We start from the raw sequence: 18,673 nt of genomic DNA, 5'->3' as shown, positions 1-18,673 counted from the left end.
TTTAAAGTGGAGGTGGATAGGTACTTGATTAAGTCAGGGCGTCAAAGGTTACAGGGAGAAGGCAGGTAAATGGCATTGAGAGGGATAATAAATTAGTCATGATGGAAAGGTGGAGCACACTTGATGATTTGAATGACCTAACTCTGCTGCTATTTTTTTTAAAGAATTCTTCTCTATCCAGAAAGCCACAGCTAATTTGAAAGGTTGCCTTCCTGTAATGTTGCCATTCGTACAAGAATAATGGAAATATAGACAGGGTGCACAGTATATCTTTACAACTTTATGCAAGCACATCAGAGTAAATGGTTGAGAAACATCAGATTTTTCAGGAAGTATGTCGTGTGGATACGAAACCATTAAGCCTCTCCCAAAATTGAGGGGGGGGGAGAGGGGAGGAGAGAGAGAGAGGAGGGGGGGAGAGAGGGGGGAGGGGGGGAGAGAGGGGGGAGGGGGGGAGAGAGGGGGGGGAGAGAGGGGGGAGGGGGAGAGAGGGGGGAGGGGGAGAGAGGGGGAGGGGGGAGAGAGGGGGGGAGAGAGGGGGGGAGAGAAAGAGTGTGAGGGGGGAGAGAAAGAGTGTGCAGGGGGAGAGAGAGTGTGCGGGGGAAGAGAGAAAGAGTGTGGGAGGAGGATTAAAAAAAACAGAGAACCAGAGAGCCAAAGGTAATGCTCTCGTAATCATACATTAAGCCTGAATCATAGTCATAGTCATACTTTATTGATCCCGAGGGAAATTGGTTTTCGTTACAATGTGCACTCAGGTAGAAGGAAACATCCCACTGGTATTGTTAACCAGATCTTAGGAGCATTGTTGGCATCAATTCATTCACTGACACTTTCCTGTTTTGCCTCTGTCCACAGGTAAAGTCTGGTGTCATTTCTGCAAATATATATTTCACTTTCTCTGAAGGCAAAGACTGACTTGTCTGATCTGCTGAGCATCACCAGTGCTTTCTGATCATATGACCAACACAACCAATCTCCGAGGGCCTTATTGTCTACCTTAACAACTAATGCCATCTCATGTTTCTCAAACTGCACTGAACCTTTATTACTAGCCAAATATGCTCTCGTTTTCCTCAAACACTCATTGTTGCAGTGTCTGAACCACAATCAAAGATTAACTTTCATTTGTCACACGTACATCAAAACATACAGTGAAATACGTCGTTTGCATCAATAACCTATACAGTCCAAAGATATGCTGGGGTAGCCTTCAAGTATCACCATGCTCCCAGCGAGGTGGTGTACAGGAGTGAGATAGATTGGCTGATGATATCCCAACACCCAACATCAGTAAGACCAAGGAATTGACTGTGTTTTTCAGGAAGGAGAAGTCGAGGGAGCACATATCAGTTATCATCAAAGGGTTAGCAGCGAAAAGGGTGAACAGCTCCAAGTTCCTGTGTGTCAACACCTGACAGGCTCTATCCTGGGCCCAACATATTGGTGCAATCACAAAGAAGGCATGCCAGTGGCTATACTTCATTAGGAGTTTCTGGAGATTTGGTATGTCACCAAAGATGCTAGCAAATTTCTACAGAGCACTGTGGCTAGAGTGGAGAACATTTGAAGTGTTTGCATCGCCGTCTGGTATAAAGGGAGCACTACACAGGATCAGGAAAAGCTACTGAGGGTTATAGACTGAGCCAGCTCCCTCAAGGGCACTAGCCTCCCGAGCATCGAAGACACCTTCAAAAGGCAATGCCTCAAGAAAGCGGCATCCATCATTAAGGACCCTCACCCGTCAGGAATGCCCTCTTCTCATTACTACCATCAGGGAGGAGGTACTGGAGACTGATGACCCACACTCAAAGCTTTAAGAACAGCTTTCTCCCCTCTGCCATCAGATTTCTGAACAGTCAATGAACCCCTGAACACTACCTATTTTTGCTCTCTTTTTGCACTGTGCACACATACACAGGTGTGTGCAGCTTAACATCCATTCGGACAACATCTGATCGCATATACGTCCGTAGTCCCGATCGGAGAACGTGACGCAGCACATGTAACCAATCTCGTGTATCGCACGTCTCGAGTGTAGTAGCGTTATCTCTCTGTTTAATTTTCTTTCGAAAATATTACCATAAAGTGCATCATGGCTTCCAAATGCAGCAAAACCACTCCTAGTAATAGCAAGAGGCAAAGGAAAAATATTGATTTGGAAGTGAAACAAAAGGTTATCGAACAATATGAAGGTTGAAAACCAGTGAATGCTATTGCTTAGAATTTAGGCATGTCACACTCGACAATCACAACGATCCTGAAAAACAAAGAAAAAATTCTGGAAGCTGTTAAAGGATCGGCTTCACTGTAAACTACAAGGCTCACAAAAATGCGAGAGGGACCTATATCAGATATGGAGAAATTGCTAATGATATGGATTTAGTCAATACAGGTACACTACAGTACTCCATATAGGTTTGCTAAGTATATAATATGGTGTTCGCACAACGTCCAAATCACAGAACGTATCGCGGACGTTAAGTGACGCATACCTGTATATATACAAAATCATAAGAGGCGGGTTGTGAGATCAACGGTCCAGCTTATCGTACTCACAACAGCTCATAATAGTGGGATAGAAGCTGTTCTTGAGCTTGGTGGTCCTGTCACAACCACGGACTCTCTGTGGGGTCTAGACGCCCCCAAGAGCAGGCTGTGCATAGGTTCAGCAATTGCGCCAGTGAGTATGCACGTTCCAGCTAATTACTGCGACATTCTGGCAGTATTTAACTCCTTTTTGTTGTAGTCCTGTTGAGACTTGAGCAAAGCTCAGTAATGTTACACTCCCTGCTTACCCTCATCCTTGTCCAGCAGAGAAGACTAACTCAAGGAGCGGTATCATTTAGTACAGTATTCATTATTGTTTCCAGTCCGTGTTAGTGTTAACTTTTAGTTTGAGAGTTTTAGTTAATGGCCCTGTTGGCCTAGCATTTAGTTTTTCTTTTCCTTTAAATTCTGCAACAATTCTTATTAAAATTGGTGAACTGTCGACTCATGTCAGTCTCTCTCTCTCTTTACACTTGGGCCATATCTGAATGTTCTGACAGGTACGTGCTTTCAGGCTTTTATATCTTCTGCCCAATGGGAGAGATGTCCAGGGAGGGAGGAGTCTTTGATTATGTTGGCTGCTTTACCAAGGCAGAGAAGTACAGACAGTCCCATGGAGGGGAGGTTAGTTTCCCTGGTGTGCTGAACTGCATCAATAACTTTGCAATTTCTTGCGATCACCGGCGGAGCAGTCGCCATACCAACTTGACTCCTACTGTTCCTCTCCACTGCGTCTCCTTTCAGATCAACCTCTTGTTGTTCCACCTCTTCTTTTTAAGCCCATCACCCCTACTGGGGCTGACAGCAGCTCACCAGAGTCCTTTGTCCTGGGCCAGTCTTTCAAGTTATCCTCGGGTGTAGCCCATCTCTGAAGATCCTTCCCCTCCCAGGGATGAGGACTTTGGAGCTTCTGTTGGTGCTTCTGTAGCTCTGTGTTGTTACAGGATAGAGTTGCTAGCCCCGTGCTTAACCCCACTCTTTTCCCAGCTGGGCATAGGGCTGTCCATGGTGGTGTTTTGTTCCCTCTCTCCTCTCATGAGATTGCCATTAATCACACAGAAAGCCATCTTTCATGAGTTTTGGCATCCTCTGCTATTTGGTGTTGGTTTATTATTGTCAAATGTACTGAAGTACAGCGAAAAGCTTTTGCTTTGCGTGCCTTCCAAACAAATCACTCCACCCATAATCACACTATGACATTGCGGGCAGAAGGGCCTGCTCCTGCGCTATTCTGCTCAATGTAAGAAGTTTAGCGGAGATTACGAGACACGCATCAAGCACTGTATTGTCTATTACTGGAGCTCCCCGGTTACAAATGAACTGGCTCATGGAAATCTAACTTTAAAACTCTCCAAAGTAGTTTTAATTTTCTAGAATAATATTGAGGATGCTTCATGGTATTCATTAGTGACTGTTATGGATCCCTCCCATTTTGGACATTGTCTGAAAGCATATACAACCAGGCTCAAGGACAGCTTCTATCCTGCTGTTAACAGACTATTCAATGGTCCCCTAGTGTGATAAGATGGACCCTTAGTCTTGTCATGGCCTTTCACCTTAACATCTGCCTGCACCACACTTTCTCTCTAACTGTGACAACTTATTCTGCATTCTGTTATTGCTTTTCCCTTATACTACCTCAAAGCATTGACGTGATAAAATTATCTGTGCAGATGGCAGCGGCAAAGATTTTCCACTGGGATAGTAATAAACTAAACAGCCAATATGCATTCCATAATTTAGAACATTACAACACTGTATAAGCCATTTGGCTCACGATGTTGCGCTGACATTTTACCCATCTCTAAGATCAGCTGAAACCTTCCCTTCCATATTGCCCTCCATTTTTCTATCATCCATGTGCCTATTTAAGAGTTTCTTAAATGTCCCTCATAGCAGGGTGTTCCACACACCACTCTATGTGGGGAGAAACATAACTCTGACCTCCCCCCAATATATTTTCCCCAATCACCTTAAAATTATGCCCCTAAGATTTGCCATAATTAATTTAATTATGGGTGCTGTTGAATTGAATATTCTATGAAAAGAAAATCTGTAGCAAGTGTACATAGAGCGAAATAAGAAGGGTAGTGAAGAAAATGTATATTTCTGACTTTCAGAGGATTCTCATGAACTGAACCCCTGTGTAAGCCGAGGACTGTAAGCATTCCTTGTCTGTTGTTCCAAGGATCAGGACAAGATATCCCACAACTCAGCACCCGAGAACTGAAGTCCCAAGGCATCTATAGGCATTTACATTTCTTTACAGGGGGTTGTAGACTTAGTCAGCTCCATCATGGGCACAACCCTCCCCACCACTGAGGTGATGACTCACCAAGACAATATCTAATGCCACAAATTCATCATTCAAGACATGCGCTCTTCTCATTACTAACATCGGGGAAGTGGTACAGGAGCCTGAAGACCCACTCTCAATGATTCAGGAACAACTTCTTCCCCTCCACCATCAGATTTCTGAACGGACCACGAACCACAAACATACAGCTTTAACACAAGAGATACTGGAAATCCAGAGCAACACGCACAAAATGCAGCAGGAACTCAGCAGGTTAGGAAGCTTCGACAGAAATGAATAAACAGTGCATATTTTGGGGCTTGAAACACTGACTCTTTATTTCTCACCACAGATGCTCCCTGACCTGCTGAATTCCTTCAGCATTTTGTGTGTGCAACACTAGTTACTCCTTTTTTTTTGGGGTATTTATTTATTTTATAGTTTGCATTAATTCTACGTATTTGCTGCTGGAAACCCCCCAGAGGACCACAACCTTGCCCTGGTTTGGAGGCTTACATACCTCAATGACCCACAGAGCTATGGTGAGTGGAGGTCAGGGCTATACACTTTAGCACTTGGTAGGATCACCCAGGTCAAAAAGGTCAAAGGGTAGAGGCCAGACTAAGAGTTGTCCAGCAGTCTTCCAGCTTTGGGGTTCAGTTCACGGCTAACAACCTTGACTGGTCAAACAAAAGTGTTACAGGAACAGCAAAGAAGAATCCTCCTACATCTATGTGCGATGGTATTCCTGAGTCTCCACCCGAGACTTGCATGGCTGACAGTAGTGAAAACTGAGAGGAAACTACTAGCGTGATAAAGTAAGATGGTCAAGAACAGACAGAGATGGAGGATCTTCACTGCTGCCCTAAATGCCAGGAGGCGTAACGGGCAAGTAGGTAAGCTGCCGCAAAACAATAATCATCACATTACACAAGAAAGCGATGATAAAACTGAAACACAAGATATTATGCAGATGCTGAAAATCCAGAGCAACACACACAAAATGCTGGAAGAATTCAGCAGTCAAGGCAGCAGCTATGGAAGTGAATAACCCCATCCCGGATTCTGCATTAACTTACTTCCTTAAGAGCAGAGCAGGTACTTGTATCCAGGTTCTTGTATAAAGGGCACTGGTGAACCAAGCGAGTTTTCAAACAATAGTCCAGCTGCCTCAGGCTCTTATTTACCCAAAACAGTTTTAAATATTTAAAACAAATTAACAAGCTGCCAGATAAGATTTGAATTTGCATTCTCTGGACTAAAGATCCAGGAGCATGTAACTGGAAAATTTACTGTATCCAAAATCACATTTTCCACTCTGCTCCTGACATTCCCCACTCAGACATAAGACAGGAGCAGAATTCGGCCATTTAGTCCATTGAGACTGTCCACCGTTCCATTATGGTTGATATATTATCCGTCTCAACCCCATTCTCCTGCCTCCTCTCAGTAACCTTTGATGCCTTTAATCAAGAACATATCAACCTCTGCTTTAAATACTCAATGACTTTGCCCCCACAACCATCTGTAACAATAAATTCTACCAATTCTCTACTAAAGAAATTCCTCATCTCTTCCTCTTCCACTCTTGAGCTCCCCACCCCGACATTCCCCACTCCTGCCCTCCCCTGATATTCCAAAGCAGTTCAAAGTTCAATTTTCTTGCAGGCATTCACAGTAGAACAAAGAAATACGAATAATACAAAAGAAATACAATAGAAGGAATGAGAAACCGCACACTAACAAAACCTGACGAGCAACCGGTGTGTAAAAGACAAACTGTGCAAATACAAAACAAACAAATAAATAAATAATACCGATAATGTGATCCCTCTCAACCCTATTCTCTGTAGCTATTTATATCTATTTTAGAAACATAGTTGAGGGATGGACAAGACTGGCAGCTCAAAGTTCTGGGATACCAGTAATTCTGGTGAGATGCAATTAAGAGGAGGGTGATTTTGGTATTCATTCAGAAGAATATCAAAGCAGTACTCAAGGGGCCTATCCTGTGAGGAAGAGGAGGCGTGTGTGGAGGCAGGAATAAGTATGTCACCAGCAACTCCAGCGATGTACCGTACAGAACAATCAAACTGGTTGCACCACCAACAGATATGTAGGGGCCAATGGACAGAATCGGACAAAGCTGCAGTCAGCTCCATCATGGGCACAAGCTTCCCCAGCATTGAAGACTTCTTCAAAAGGCGATGCCTCAAAAAAGAGCAGCTTCCATCATCAAGGACCCCCATCACCCAGGGTATGTCCTCTTCTCATTGTTACAATATTCAATGAGAAGGAAATTAGAAGGATATGAGATTAATCAGGGAAATGGGATTCGGATTAGGTACAGTGGAGGCCACAGGCACATCGCTATGACTGGAGCTCACCTTAATATTTCCTGTTCCCTCTCCCAATAATCCCTATTCCATCTAAACAAAAGTTTTCATTTCCTCCTTCATTAGCTTCTTAAACAACCACTGGACCCCTTCCACATTCCCTTCCCTTCTCCACTCACTCAGCCTTTATATTAAGAGTTTTATATAGAAACATAGAAAATAGGTGCAGGAGTAGGCCATTCGGCCCTTCGAGCTTGCACCGCCATTTATTATGATCATGGCTGATCATCCAACTCAGAACACCGCCCCAGCCTTCCCTCCATACCCCCTGACCCCCGTAGCCACAAGGGCCATATCTAACTCCCTCTTAAATATAGCCAATGAACTGGCCTCAACTGTTTCCTGTGGCAGAGAATTCCACAGATTCACCACTCTCTGTGTGAAGAAGTTTTTCCTAATCTCACTCCTAAAAGGCTTCCCCTCTATCCTCAAACTGTGACCCCTCGTTCTGGACTTCCCCAACATCGGGAACAGTCTTCCTGCATCTAGCCTGTCCAATCCCTTTAGGATCTTATACGTTTCAATCAGATCCCCCCTCAATCTTCTAAATTCCAACGAGTACAAGCCCAGTTCATCCATTCTTTCTTCATATGAAAGTCCTGCCATCCCAGGAATCAATCTGGTGAACCTTCTCTGTACTCCCTCTATGGCAAGGATGTCTTTCCTCAGATTAGGGGACCAAAACTGCACACAATACTCCAGGTGCAGTCTCACCAAGGCCTTGTACAACTGCAGTAGTATCTCCCTGCTCCTGTACTCAAATCCTCTCGCTATAAATGCCAGCATACCATTCGCCTTTTTCACCGCCTGCTGTACCTGCATGCCCACTTTCAATGACTGGTGTATAATGCACCTCCCCTCACGTTGCACCTCCCCTTTTCCTAATCGGCCACCATTCAGATAATAATCTGTTTTCCTATTTTTGCCACCAAAGTGGATAACTTCACATTTATCCACATTAAATTGCATCTGCCATGAATTTGCCCACTCACCCAACCTATCCAAGTCACCCTGCATCCTCTTAGCATCCTCCTCACAGCTAACACTGCCACCCAGCTTCGTGTCATCCGCAAACTTGGAGATGCTGCATTTAATTCCCTCATCCAAGTCATTAATATATATTGTAAACAACTGGGGTCCCAGCACTGAGCCTTGCGGTACCCCACTAGTCACCGCCTGCCATTCTGAAAAGGTCCTGTTTATTCCCACTCTTTGCTTCCTGTCTGCTAACCAACTCTCCACCCACACCAATACCTTACCCCCAATACCGTGTGCTTTAAGTTTGCACACTAATCTCCTGTGTGGGACCTTGTCAAAAGCCTTCTGAAAATCCAAATATACCACATCCACTGGTTCTCCCCTATCCACTCTACTAGTTACATCCTCAAAAAATTCTATGAGATTTGTCAGACGTGATTTTCCTTTCACAAATCCATGCTGACTTTGTCCGATCATTTCACCACTTTCCAAATGTGCTGTTATTACATCCTTGATAACTGACTCCAGCAGTTTCCCCACCACCGACATTAGGCTAACCAGTCTATAATTCCCTGGTTTCTCTCTCCCTCCTTTTTTAAAAAGTGGAGTTACATTAGCCACTCTCCAATCCTCAGGAACTAGTCCAGAATCTAACGAGTTTTGAAAAATTATCACTAATGCATCCACTATTTCTTGGGCTACTTCCTTAAGCACCCTGGGATGCAGACCATCTGGCCCTGGGGATTTATCTGCCTTCAATCCCTTCAATTTACCTAACACCACTTCCCTACTAACATGTATTTCGCTCAGTTCCTCCATCTCACTGGACCCTCTGTCCCCTACTATTTCTGGAAGATTATTTATGTCCTCCTTAGTGAAGACAGAACCAAAGTAATTATTCAATTGATCTGCCACGTCCTTGCTCCCCATAATCAACTCACCTGTTTCTGCCTGCAGGGGACCTACATTTGTCTTTACCAGTCTTTTCCTTTTTACATATCTATAAAAGCTTTTACAGTCCGTTTTTATGTTGCCTACCAGTTTTCTCTCATAATCTTTTTCCCCCTTCCTAATTAAGCCCTTTGTCCTCCTCTGCTGAACTCTGAATTTCTCCCAGTCCTCAGGTGAGCCACTTTCTCTGGCTAATTTGTATGCTGCTTCTTTGGAATTGATACTATCCCTAATTTCTCTTGTCAGCCACGGGTGCACTACCTTCCTTGATTTATTCTTTTGCCAAACTGGGATGAACATTTGTTGCAGTTCACCCATGCAACCTTTAAATGCTTGCCATTGCATATCCACCGTCAATCCTTTAAGTGTCATTTGCCAGCCTATCTTAGCTAATTCACGTCTCATACCTTCAAAGTTACCCCTCTTTAAGGTCAGAACCTTTGTTTCTGAATTAACTATGTCACTCTCCATCTTAATGAAGAATTCCACCATATTATGGTCACTCTTACCCAAGGGGCCTCTCATGACAAGATCGCTAAATAACCCTTCCTCATTGCTCAAAACCCAGTCCAGAATAGCCTGCTCTCTAGTCGGTTCCTCGACATGTTGGTTCAAAAAACCATCCCGCATACATTCCAAGAAATCCTCTTCCTCAGCACCTTTACCAATTTGGTTCACCCAATCTACATGTAGATTGAAGTCACCCATTATAACTGCTGTTCCTTTATTGCACACATTTCTAATTTCCTGTTTAATACCATCTCCGACCTCACTACTACTGTTAGGTGGCCTGTACACAACTCCCACCAGTGTCTTCTGCCCCTTAGTGTTACCCAGCTCTACCCATATCGATTCCACATCTTCCCGGCTTATGTCCTTCCTTTCTATTGCGTTAATCTCTTCTTTAACCAGCAACGCCACCCCACCTCCCCTTCCTTCATGTCTATCCCTCCTGAATATTGAATATCCCTGAACGTTGAGCTCCCACCCCTGGTCACCCTGGAGCCATGTCTCTGTGATCCCAACTATATCATAATCATTAATAACAATCTGCACTTTCAATTCATCCACCTTATTACGAATGCTCCTTGCATTGACACACAAAGCCTTCAGGCGCTCTTTTACAACTCTCTTAGCCCTTATACAATTATGCTGAAAAGTGGCCCTTTTTAATGCTTGCCCTGGATTTGTCGGCCTGCCACTTTTACTTTTCTCCATTGTACTTTTTGTTTCTACCCTCACTTTACACCCCTCTGCCTCTCTGCACTGGTTCCCATCCCCCTGTAGTGAACTAACCTCCTCACGCCTAGCCTCTTTAATTTGATTCCCACCCCCCAACCATTCTAGTTTAAAGTCACCTCAGTAGCCCCCGCTAATCTCCCTGCCAGGATATTGGTCCCCCTAGGATTCAAGTGCAACCCGTCCTTTTTGTACAGGTCACACCTGCGCCAAAAGAGGTCCCAATGATCCAAAAACTTGAATCCCCGCCCCCTGCTCCAATCCCTCAGCCACACATTTATCCTCCACCTCATCGCATTCCTACTCTCACTGTCGCGTGGCACAGGCAGTAATCCCGAGATTACTACCTTTGCGGTCCTTTTTCTCAACTCCCTTCCTAGCTCCCTATATTCTCCTTTCAGGACCTCATCCTTTTTCCTACCTATGTCATTGGTACCTATATGTACCACGACCTCTGGCTCCTCACCCTCCCACTTCAGGATATCTTGGACACGATCAGAAATATCCTGGACCCTGGCACCAGGGAGGCAAATATATAATTGTGTTCTTTATCTTTTTTGTTTTTTATGCTGGAAACATTAAACAATCTTCAATCTTGCATCTTTTCCACATCCCCTTCAGCTGCCCTCTTGCCTCCACCCTCCCCGCACGTTCCCTGTCCCCACCCCCTCCACCGCTTTCCACAACCTCGAAGTCTATAGGTTGCAAGGGAGGGGTGTGAATGGAAAGTGGGGCACACACAGTAGTGATCTGTGTTCACTCTGTAAGATCATCAATATTCAATGGTCAGACGTTCCGAGGATCGGTCATTAATGCCACAGAACTCGTCTCTGGAACTCGCTTGGGCGGCGCCAGCGGGATGTAACGACGTCCAGTCCCGTGCCCCCGAGTGCGGTGTGGGACGGGATGGGATGGGATGGGATGGGACGGGATGGGACGGGACGGGACGGGACGGGACGGGACGGGACCGGGGACTGATCTGGTGCCGGAATCGGAACGAGCTTGCCAGTTCCTTACCAAGACGGGTGAGGTTGGAGCGAGCCTGCCTCTCGGACGCCTCCCGCAGCTGCTCGTCCTCTTGCTCGGTGCGCGGGGGCTTGCGGATACAGTACATTTTACCCTGTAGAGATTTAATAACAGCCGGGAGAGAGCAGGAATGAAACTCCGCTCCCCACGCCTTCCCATGCAGTGACGTGGGAGGAAGCCTCTGACTCCTTGGCTGCACTTAAGGGCGGGTTTAAACTTATCACCCTTGTGGACGGGGATCTCTTCAGTGAGACATGCCCGCTGCTGTTATTGCAGAGGGAGGAGTTGGGGGTGTGGGGGAATGGGGAGGAGCGCTTCGCGGTCTCAACCATCGAGCCAAGGTCCAAGTCCCGCTTTCAGTGGGGCGATTCCCGACCTCAGAAACAGAGGCAGTGAACCGAGGTGCGGCTCTGATTTTCCGAATTCCTTCAATTTGGAATGGGACTAAATCTGTCTCCGAGGGAGGTGGGAGTGCCGGGTGTGGAATGCAATGAGGGTGGAGCTGGCGAAGATAGTTTATACAAATTTACAACTCTGTACAAAACTTATTTTCCCAGGGAGGAAATGGTGAATACGAGTGGACATTATTTTAAGGTGATTGTTGGAAAGTATGTCAGAGGTAGTTTTTTTTAAACAAGTGACTGGTGGGTACATGGACACCCTGCCCGTGCGTGGGAAGGGTGACAGAGGCAGACACATCTAAGAAATTAAAGAAATTCACAGATGGAAAAAAAACTGGGGGGGGGGCTATTGGGCAAGGAAGAGTTATTATCTTAAGAGTAGGTTAAAAGGTCGGCACCAAGTCGTAGGCTGAAAATAATACACGGAAAATGCTGGAGGCAGCATCGATCATTAAAGATCTTCACCACCCAGTCCATGCTAATTTCTCGCTACTGCCATCAGGCAGAAGGTACAGGAGCCTCAGGACCAGCACCATCAGGTTCAAGAATAGTTACTACTCCTCAACCATCCGGCTCTTGAACAAAAGGGGATAACTGTATTCATTTAAGGACTCTTTTATCTTATTTATTGCTATTTATTATCTGCATTTGCAGTTTGTTTACAGTTCCTGATGTTTACAGTTTACAGATCCTGCCTAGTTACTGTTCTAGTTTTGCTAAATCTGCCCACAAAAAAAAATCTCAGGGTTGTATGTGGTGACATGCATGTAAATTTTTCTTTGAATTTTTGAGACCCTTCATCGGCACTGGAAAAAAAAGAGATGGACTTCTCATCCTTTTCCCAGTCCTGAAGAAGGGTCTCGAACAAAAACGTTGACTGTTTATTATTTTACACAGATGCCTATTGGCCTGCTGAATTCCTCCTGCATTTTGTGTATTACTTTCATTTTCAGCATCTGCAGGTTTTCTCTTGTTCGTGGGCTGAAGGGCATGTACTGTGCTGTATTTTTCTATGAACTAAATAGGATAATCAAATCCAGACTTCTCTTGCATTAGTCTCAATACCTCCATGTATAATTGGATCCTTGATTTCCTTACTTGCAGATCCCAGTCAGTTCAGACAGGCAAAAATATCTCATCCACAATCTCCATCAGCACAAGTGCACCACAGGGCTGTGTGTTTAGCCCCTTGCTCTACTCACTTAGGACTGTGTGGCTAAGCACAGCTCCAATGCCATATTCCAAGTTCAAAGGTTCATTTATTATCAAAGCATACGCAGCTCTGGAATTTGTCTTCTCCAGACAGCCATGAAACAAAGAAAAAACATGGAAGTCATTCAGAGAGAAACATCAACCCCCCCCCCGGGTAAAAAAAAAACAGCATTCTGATCATCACCCCCAAACCCCCCTCCCCTGCACAAAATGGAACAGAAACATTGACCCCCAAACACCCTCCCCAGCACAACAAAATGGAAAAGGAACGAGCGATAAAAAAACACCGAATATAAAAGCCATAGGTCTGCAAAAGTCCACAGTCTATAAATCAATAGTCTAATCCATAAACGCAGAACCACGCTACCATCCTACAATATCTGCACATAGCAGGGAGACTGAAAATCTGGCTGAGTGCTGCTACAACAACAACCTCTCACTCTGGGTTTTGCTGAGTTGCTCCAGCATTTTGTTTGTATTGCTTTGTATTTCCAGCACCTGCAGATTTTCTCTTGTTTGTGAACCTTGCTCAATGAAAGCAAGACCAATGAGCTGATTATTAACTTCAGGAGCAGGAAACCAGGGGTCCATGACCTTTAAATTCCTCGGTGTGATCATTTCTGAGGACCTGTCCTGGGCCCAGCCCAAGTGTAATTACGAAGGAAGCACGGCAGCACCTCTACTTCCTTAGGAATTTGTGAAGACTTGGCATGACATCTAAAACTCTGACAAACTTCTACAGATGTGTGGTGGAGAGTATATTGACTGGCTGCATCAATGTCCTTGAATTGAAAACCCTACAAAAGTAGTCGATACAGCCCAGTCCATCACAAGTCCTCCCCACCATTGAGCACATCTATATGGTGCACTGTCACACCACCACCACCAGGGTCACAGCAGCATCACCACCACCACCACTCAGGTCATGCTCTCTTCTCACTGCTGCCATTAGGAAGGCACAGGAGCCTCAGAACTCACACCACCAGGTTCAAGAACAGTTATTATCGCTCAACCATCAGGCTCTTGAAGTAAAGGGGATAACTTTGTGGCAAATGTTCAGGGGATATTTGCGTGGAGTTCTGCATAGGTATGTTCCAGTGAGACAGGGAAAGAAGGATGGTAGGGTACAGGTACTGTGGTGTACAAAGGCTGTTGTAAATCTAGTCAAGAAAAGAAGAGCTTAGAAAAGGTTCAAAAAACTAGGTAATGATAGAGATCTAGAAGAATATAAGGCTGACAGGAAGGAGCTTAAGAGTGAAATTAGGAGTGCCAGAAGGGGCCATGAGAAGGCCTTGGTGAGTAGGATTAAGGAAAACCCCAAGGCATTCTACAAGTATGTGAAGAGCAAGAGGATAAGATGTGAGAGAACAGGTCCAATCAAGTGTGACAGTTGTAAAGTGTGTATGGAACCGCAGGAAATAGCAGAGGTACTTAATGAATACTTTACTTCAGTATTCAATATGGAAAAGGATCTTGGCAATTGTAGAGATGACTTACAGCAGACTGAAAAGCTTGAGCATGTAGATATTAAGGAAGAGGATGTGCTGGAGCTTTTGGAAAGCATCAAGTTGGATATGTCACTGGGACCGGACGAGATGTACCCCAGGCTACTGTGGGAGGCGAGGGAGGGGATTGCTGAGCCTCTGGCAATGATCTTTGCATCAACAATGGGGACGGGAGAGGTTCCGGAGAATTGGAGTGTTGCAGATGTTGTTCCCTTGTTCAAGAAAGGGAGTAGAGATAGCCCAGGAAAATATAGACCAGTGAGTCTTACTTCAGTGATTGGTAAGTTGATGAAAAGGATCCTGAGAGGCAGGATTTATGAACATTTGGCGAGGCATAATATGATTAGGAATAGTCAGCATGGCTTTGTCAAAGGCAGGTCGTGCCTTATGAGCCTGATTACATTTTCTGAGGATGTGACTAAACACCTTGATGAAGGTAGAGCAGTAGATGTAGTGTGTATGGATTTCAGCAAGGTATTTGATAAGGTACCCCATGCAAGGCTTATTGAGAAAGTAAGGAGGCATGGGATCCAAGGGGACATTGCTTTGTTGATCCAGAACTGGCTTGCCCACTTCTGGTTGTAGAGGGGCCATATTCTGCATGGAGGTTGGTGACCAGTGGTGTGCCTCAGGGATCTGTTCTGGGACACGTACTCTTCGTGATTTTTATAAATGACCTGGATGAGGAAGTGGAGGGATGGGTTAGTAAATTTGATGATGGCACAAAGGTTAGGGTGTCGTGGATAGTGTGGAGGGCTGTCAGAGGTTACAGTGGGACATTGATAAGATGCAAAACTGGGCTGAGAAGTGGCAGATGGAGCTCAACCCAGATAAGTGTGAGGTGGTTCATTTTGGTAGGTCAAATACGATGGCAGAATATAGTATTAATGGTAAGATCCTTGGCAGTGTGGAGGATCAGAGGGATCTTGGGGTCTGAGTCCAGAGGACACTCAAAGCTGCTGCACAGGTTGACTCTGTGGTTAAGAAGGCATATGGTGCATTGGCCGTCATTGATCATGGGATTGAGTTTAGGAGCTGAGAGGTAATGTTGCAGCTATAGAGGACCCTGGTCAGACCCCACTTGGAGTACTGTGCTCAGTTCTAGTCACGTCACTACAGGAAGGACATGTAAACTATAGAAAGGTTGCAGAGGAGACTTACAAGGATGTTGCCTGGATTGGGGAGCATGCCTTATGAGAATAGTTTGAGTGAACTCGGCCTTTTTTCCTTGGAGCAACGGCGGATGAGAGGTGACCTGATAGAAGTGTATAAGATGATGGAGGCATTGATCATGTGGATAGTCAGAGGCTTTTTCCCAGGGCTGAAATGGCTATCACAAAACGCCGAGAGTGGTGAGTGCGTGGAATGGGCTGCTGGCGACAGTGGTGGAGGTGGATACGATAGGGTCTTTTCAGAGACTCCTGGACAGGTACATGGAGCTGAGAAAAATAGAGGGCTCTGGGTAACCAACCCTAAGTAATTTCTAAGGTAAGGGCATGTTCGGCACAGCTTTGTGGGCTGAAGGGCCTGTATTGTGCTGTAGGTTTACTATATTCTATTCTATATTCTATAACTTTACTCAAATTCACTTGCCCCATCACTGAAACATTCCCACAACCTATAGACTCACTTCCAAGGACTTTGCCCCATCACTGAAATGTTCCCAGAACCTACAGACTTACTTTCAAGGACTCTTCATCTCATATTCTCGATATTCATTGCTTGCTTGCTTATTTATTGATTGATTGATTGATTGTATTTGCACTGTTTGTGTTTTTTTTTACATTGGGTGTTTGTCCATCCTGTAGGGGTGTGATACTTTATTGATTATATTGCGTTTCTTGTAGTTACTGTGATTTTCCACAAGAAAATGAATCTCACGTTGGTGTCATACGTGTACTTTGATAATAAAAGTACTTTGAACCACCACCCCTGGCCTGGCAATGTGTTCTATGCACTTACCATTCTATTTAAAAAACTACTTACCTCTGACCTCCCCCTTGTACTTTCTTCCAACCCCCTTAAAATTATGCCCCTTGTATTAGCAATTTCCACCCTGGGAAAAATTCTCTGCATATCCACTCTAATCTTGTATACATTTATCAAGTTACCTCAAATCCTCCTTCACTCCAAAGAAAAATGCCCTAGTTCATTTAACCTATGCTCTTAAGGCATGCCCTCTATAGCTGAAGCAGCATCCCAGTGAATCTCTTCAGTACCCTCTCCAAAACTCCACACCCTTTCCATTCTGGCATCGGGCATCCCCCGACCAGTGGAATGCCTGAGAGAGATAGGGTAGATGACTAGTACCTTTTAGCCAGGGTGAAAATATCTAATACTATGGTGAGAGGGGGTAAGTTCATGGGGCACAGATGTTTTACACAAAGAGTGATGGATTCCTAGAATGTGTTGCTCTGTGTTGCAGAGACAAATACAGTAGAGATATTTAAGAGGCTCTCAGATGGTCAAGTGAATGTGAAGGTGTTGCAACTAAATGCATGCAATATATGGCATAATGTAGATGAACTTGCATACTGGCAAGAATGACGTTTTAGGCATCACTGAATCATGGCTGAAAGATTATAGCTAGGAGCTTAACGTTCAAGGATACACATTGTATCAAAAGGATTGGCAGGAAGGCAGAGGAGGTGTAAAAAGAGGTGACATAGGGTCAGAAGATGTTGAATCATTGTGGATAGAACTAAGGAACTGCAAGGGTAAAAAGTCCCTGATGAGTTGTATATAGACTCCCAAACAGTAGTAAGGATGTTGCCAACAAATTACAATGGGAGATAGAAAATGCATGCCAAAAGGGCAATGTTACAATAGCCAGGGAACTTCAGTATGCAGGTAGATTGAGAAAGTCAGGTTGGTGCATGATTACTGGAGGAGGAATTTCTCAAGGGCTGTCTACAAGAAGGCTTTTCAGAGCAGCTCATGGTTGAGCCTACAAGAGGATCAGCTATTCTGCATTGAGTGTTGTGTAATGAACCAGAATTGATCATAGAGTTTAAAGTAAAACTCTCATCCTTTGTAGATGAGAGTGGGCGCTGTAGGAAGGATGAGCAACTTAACTGTAGCACCGTAGTTCAGGGAGCCATTCAAGAGGGGGGGAAAGAAGAGAAATGTACTTTATATTTTATTGTCACCAAACAATTGATACTAGAACGTACAATCATTACAGCGATATTTGATTCTGCGCTTCGCGCTCCCTGAAGTACAAATCAATAGTAAATATTAAAAATTTAAATTATAAATCATAAATAGAAAATAGAAAAGGGAAAGTAAGGTAGTGCAAAAAAACCGAGAGGCAAGTCCGGATATTTGGAGAGTACGACCCTCCAAATGTAGTGGTTATTAGGGATAGTATAGTCAGGGGAATAGACAGAGTTCTCTGTCGTGAGGATAGAGCATCCCAAAGGCTGTGTAGCCTCCTGGTGCCCAGGTTCGGGACATCTCATCTGACCTGCAGAGGAATTTGCAGGGGAAGATCCAGTTGTTGTGGTCCATGTGGGTACCAACGACAGAGGTAGAATGAGGAAAGAGGTTCTGCTGAGGGAATTTGAGCACCTAGGAACCAAATTAAAAAGCAGAAGCAAAAAGGTAGTAATCTCCGGATTACTACTTGAGCTACATGCAAATTGGCATAGGGTCAAGAAGATTAGAGAGTTAAATGCGTGGCTCAAGGATTGGTGTGGGAGAAGTGGGTCTGAACTCATGGGAAATTGGAACTAGTATTGGGGAAGGAGGGAGCTGTACCAATGGGATGGATTCCACCTGAACCATGATGGGACCTGGATCCTAGCGAATCACATAAATAGGGTTGTGAATAAGACTTTAAACTAAATAGTAGAGGGTTATGTTCAACAGATTGGAGAAGTATGGATAAAGTAAAAAAGAAAAGTAAGAGTGGAGTGAAGAAAAGTCAACTGTAAAAGAGTAAAAGATTACAATATTTTAAAAGCACAATGAGTGTGAGGGCTTTCCATTTAAATGACCGTAGTATTCGAAACAAGATCAGTGAACTTGTGGCTCAAATCAGTACAAAGATGTACGATTTAGTGCTCATTATAGATATGTGGTTGCAGGGTGGAGAGGATTGGGAATTAAATATCCTAG

General features: G+C 44.5%; 1 protein-coding gene across 2 annotated transcripts in view; it reads right to left on the bottom strand.

The window, feature by feature from the left end:
- The window catches only part of plcd1a (phospholipase C, delta 1a), a 134,074-nt gene extending 122,388 nt beyond the window's left edge, over positions 1-11,686 (bottom strand). The window contains exon 1 of one of the 2 annotated variants that reach the window (XM_072252085.1): positions 11,428-11,686. In XM_072252085.1, coding sequence (XP_072108186.1) covers positions 11,428-11,524 — 97 coding nt within the window. In that variant the 5' untranslated portion in view covers positions 11,525-11,686. The remainder of the gene's footprint in view (positions 1-11,427) is intronic. The other variant, XM_072252084.1, reaches the window with a different exon arrangement.
- Between the last annotated feature and the right edge of the window lie 6,987 nt (positions 11,687-18,673).

This window comes from Mobula birostris, chromosome 3 (assembly GCF_030028105.1).
Source record: "Mobula birostris isolate sMobBir1 chromosome 3, sMobBir1.hap1, whole genome shotgun sequence".
Taxonomy (NCBI): Eukaryota; Metazoa; Chordata; class Chondrichthyes; order Myliobatiformes; family Myliobatidae; genus Mobula; species Mobula birostris.
Note: the sequence above shows the minus strand (reverse complement) of the source record. Positions and strands in the feature narration are given on the sequence as shown.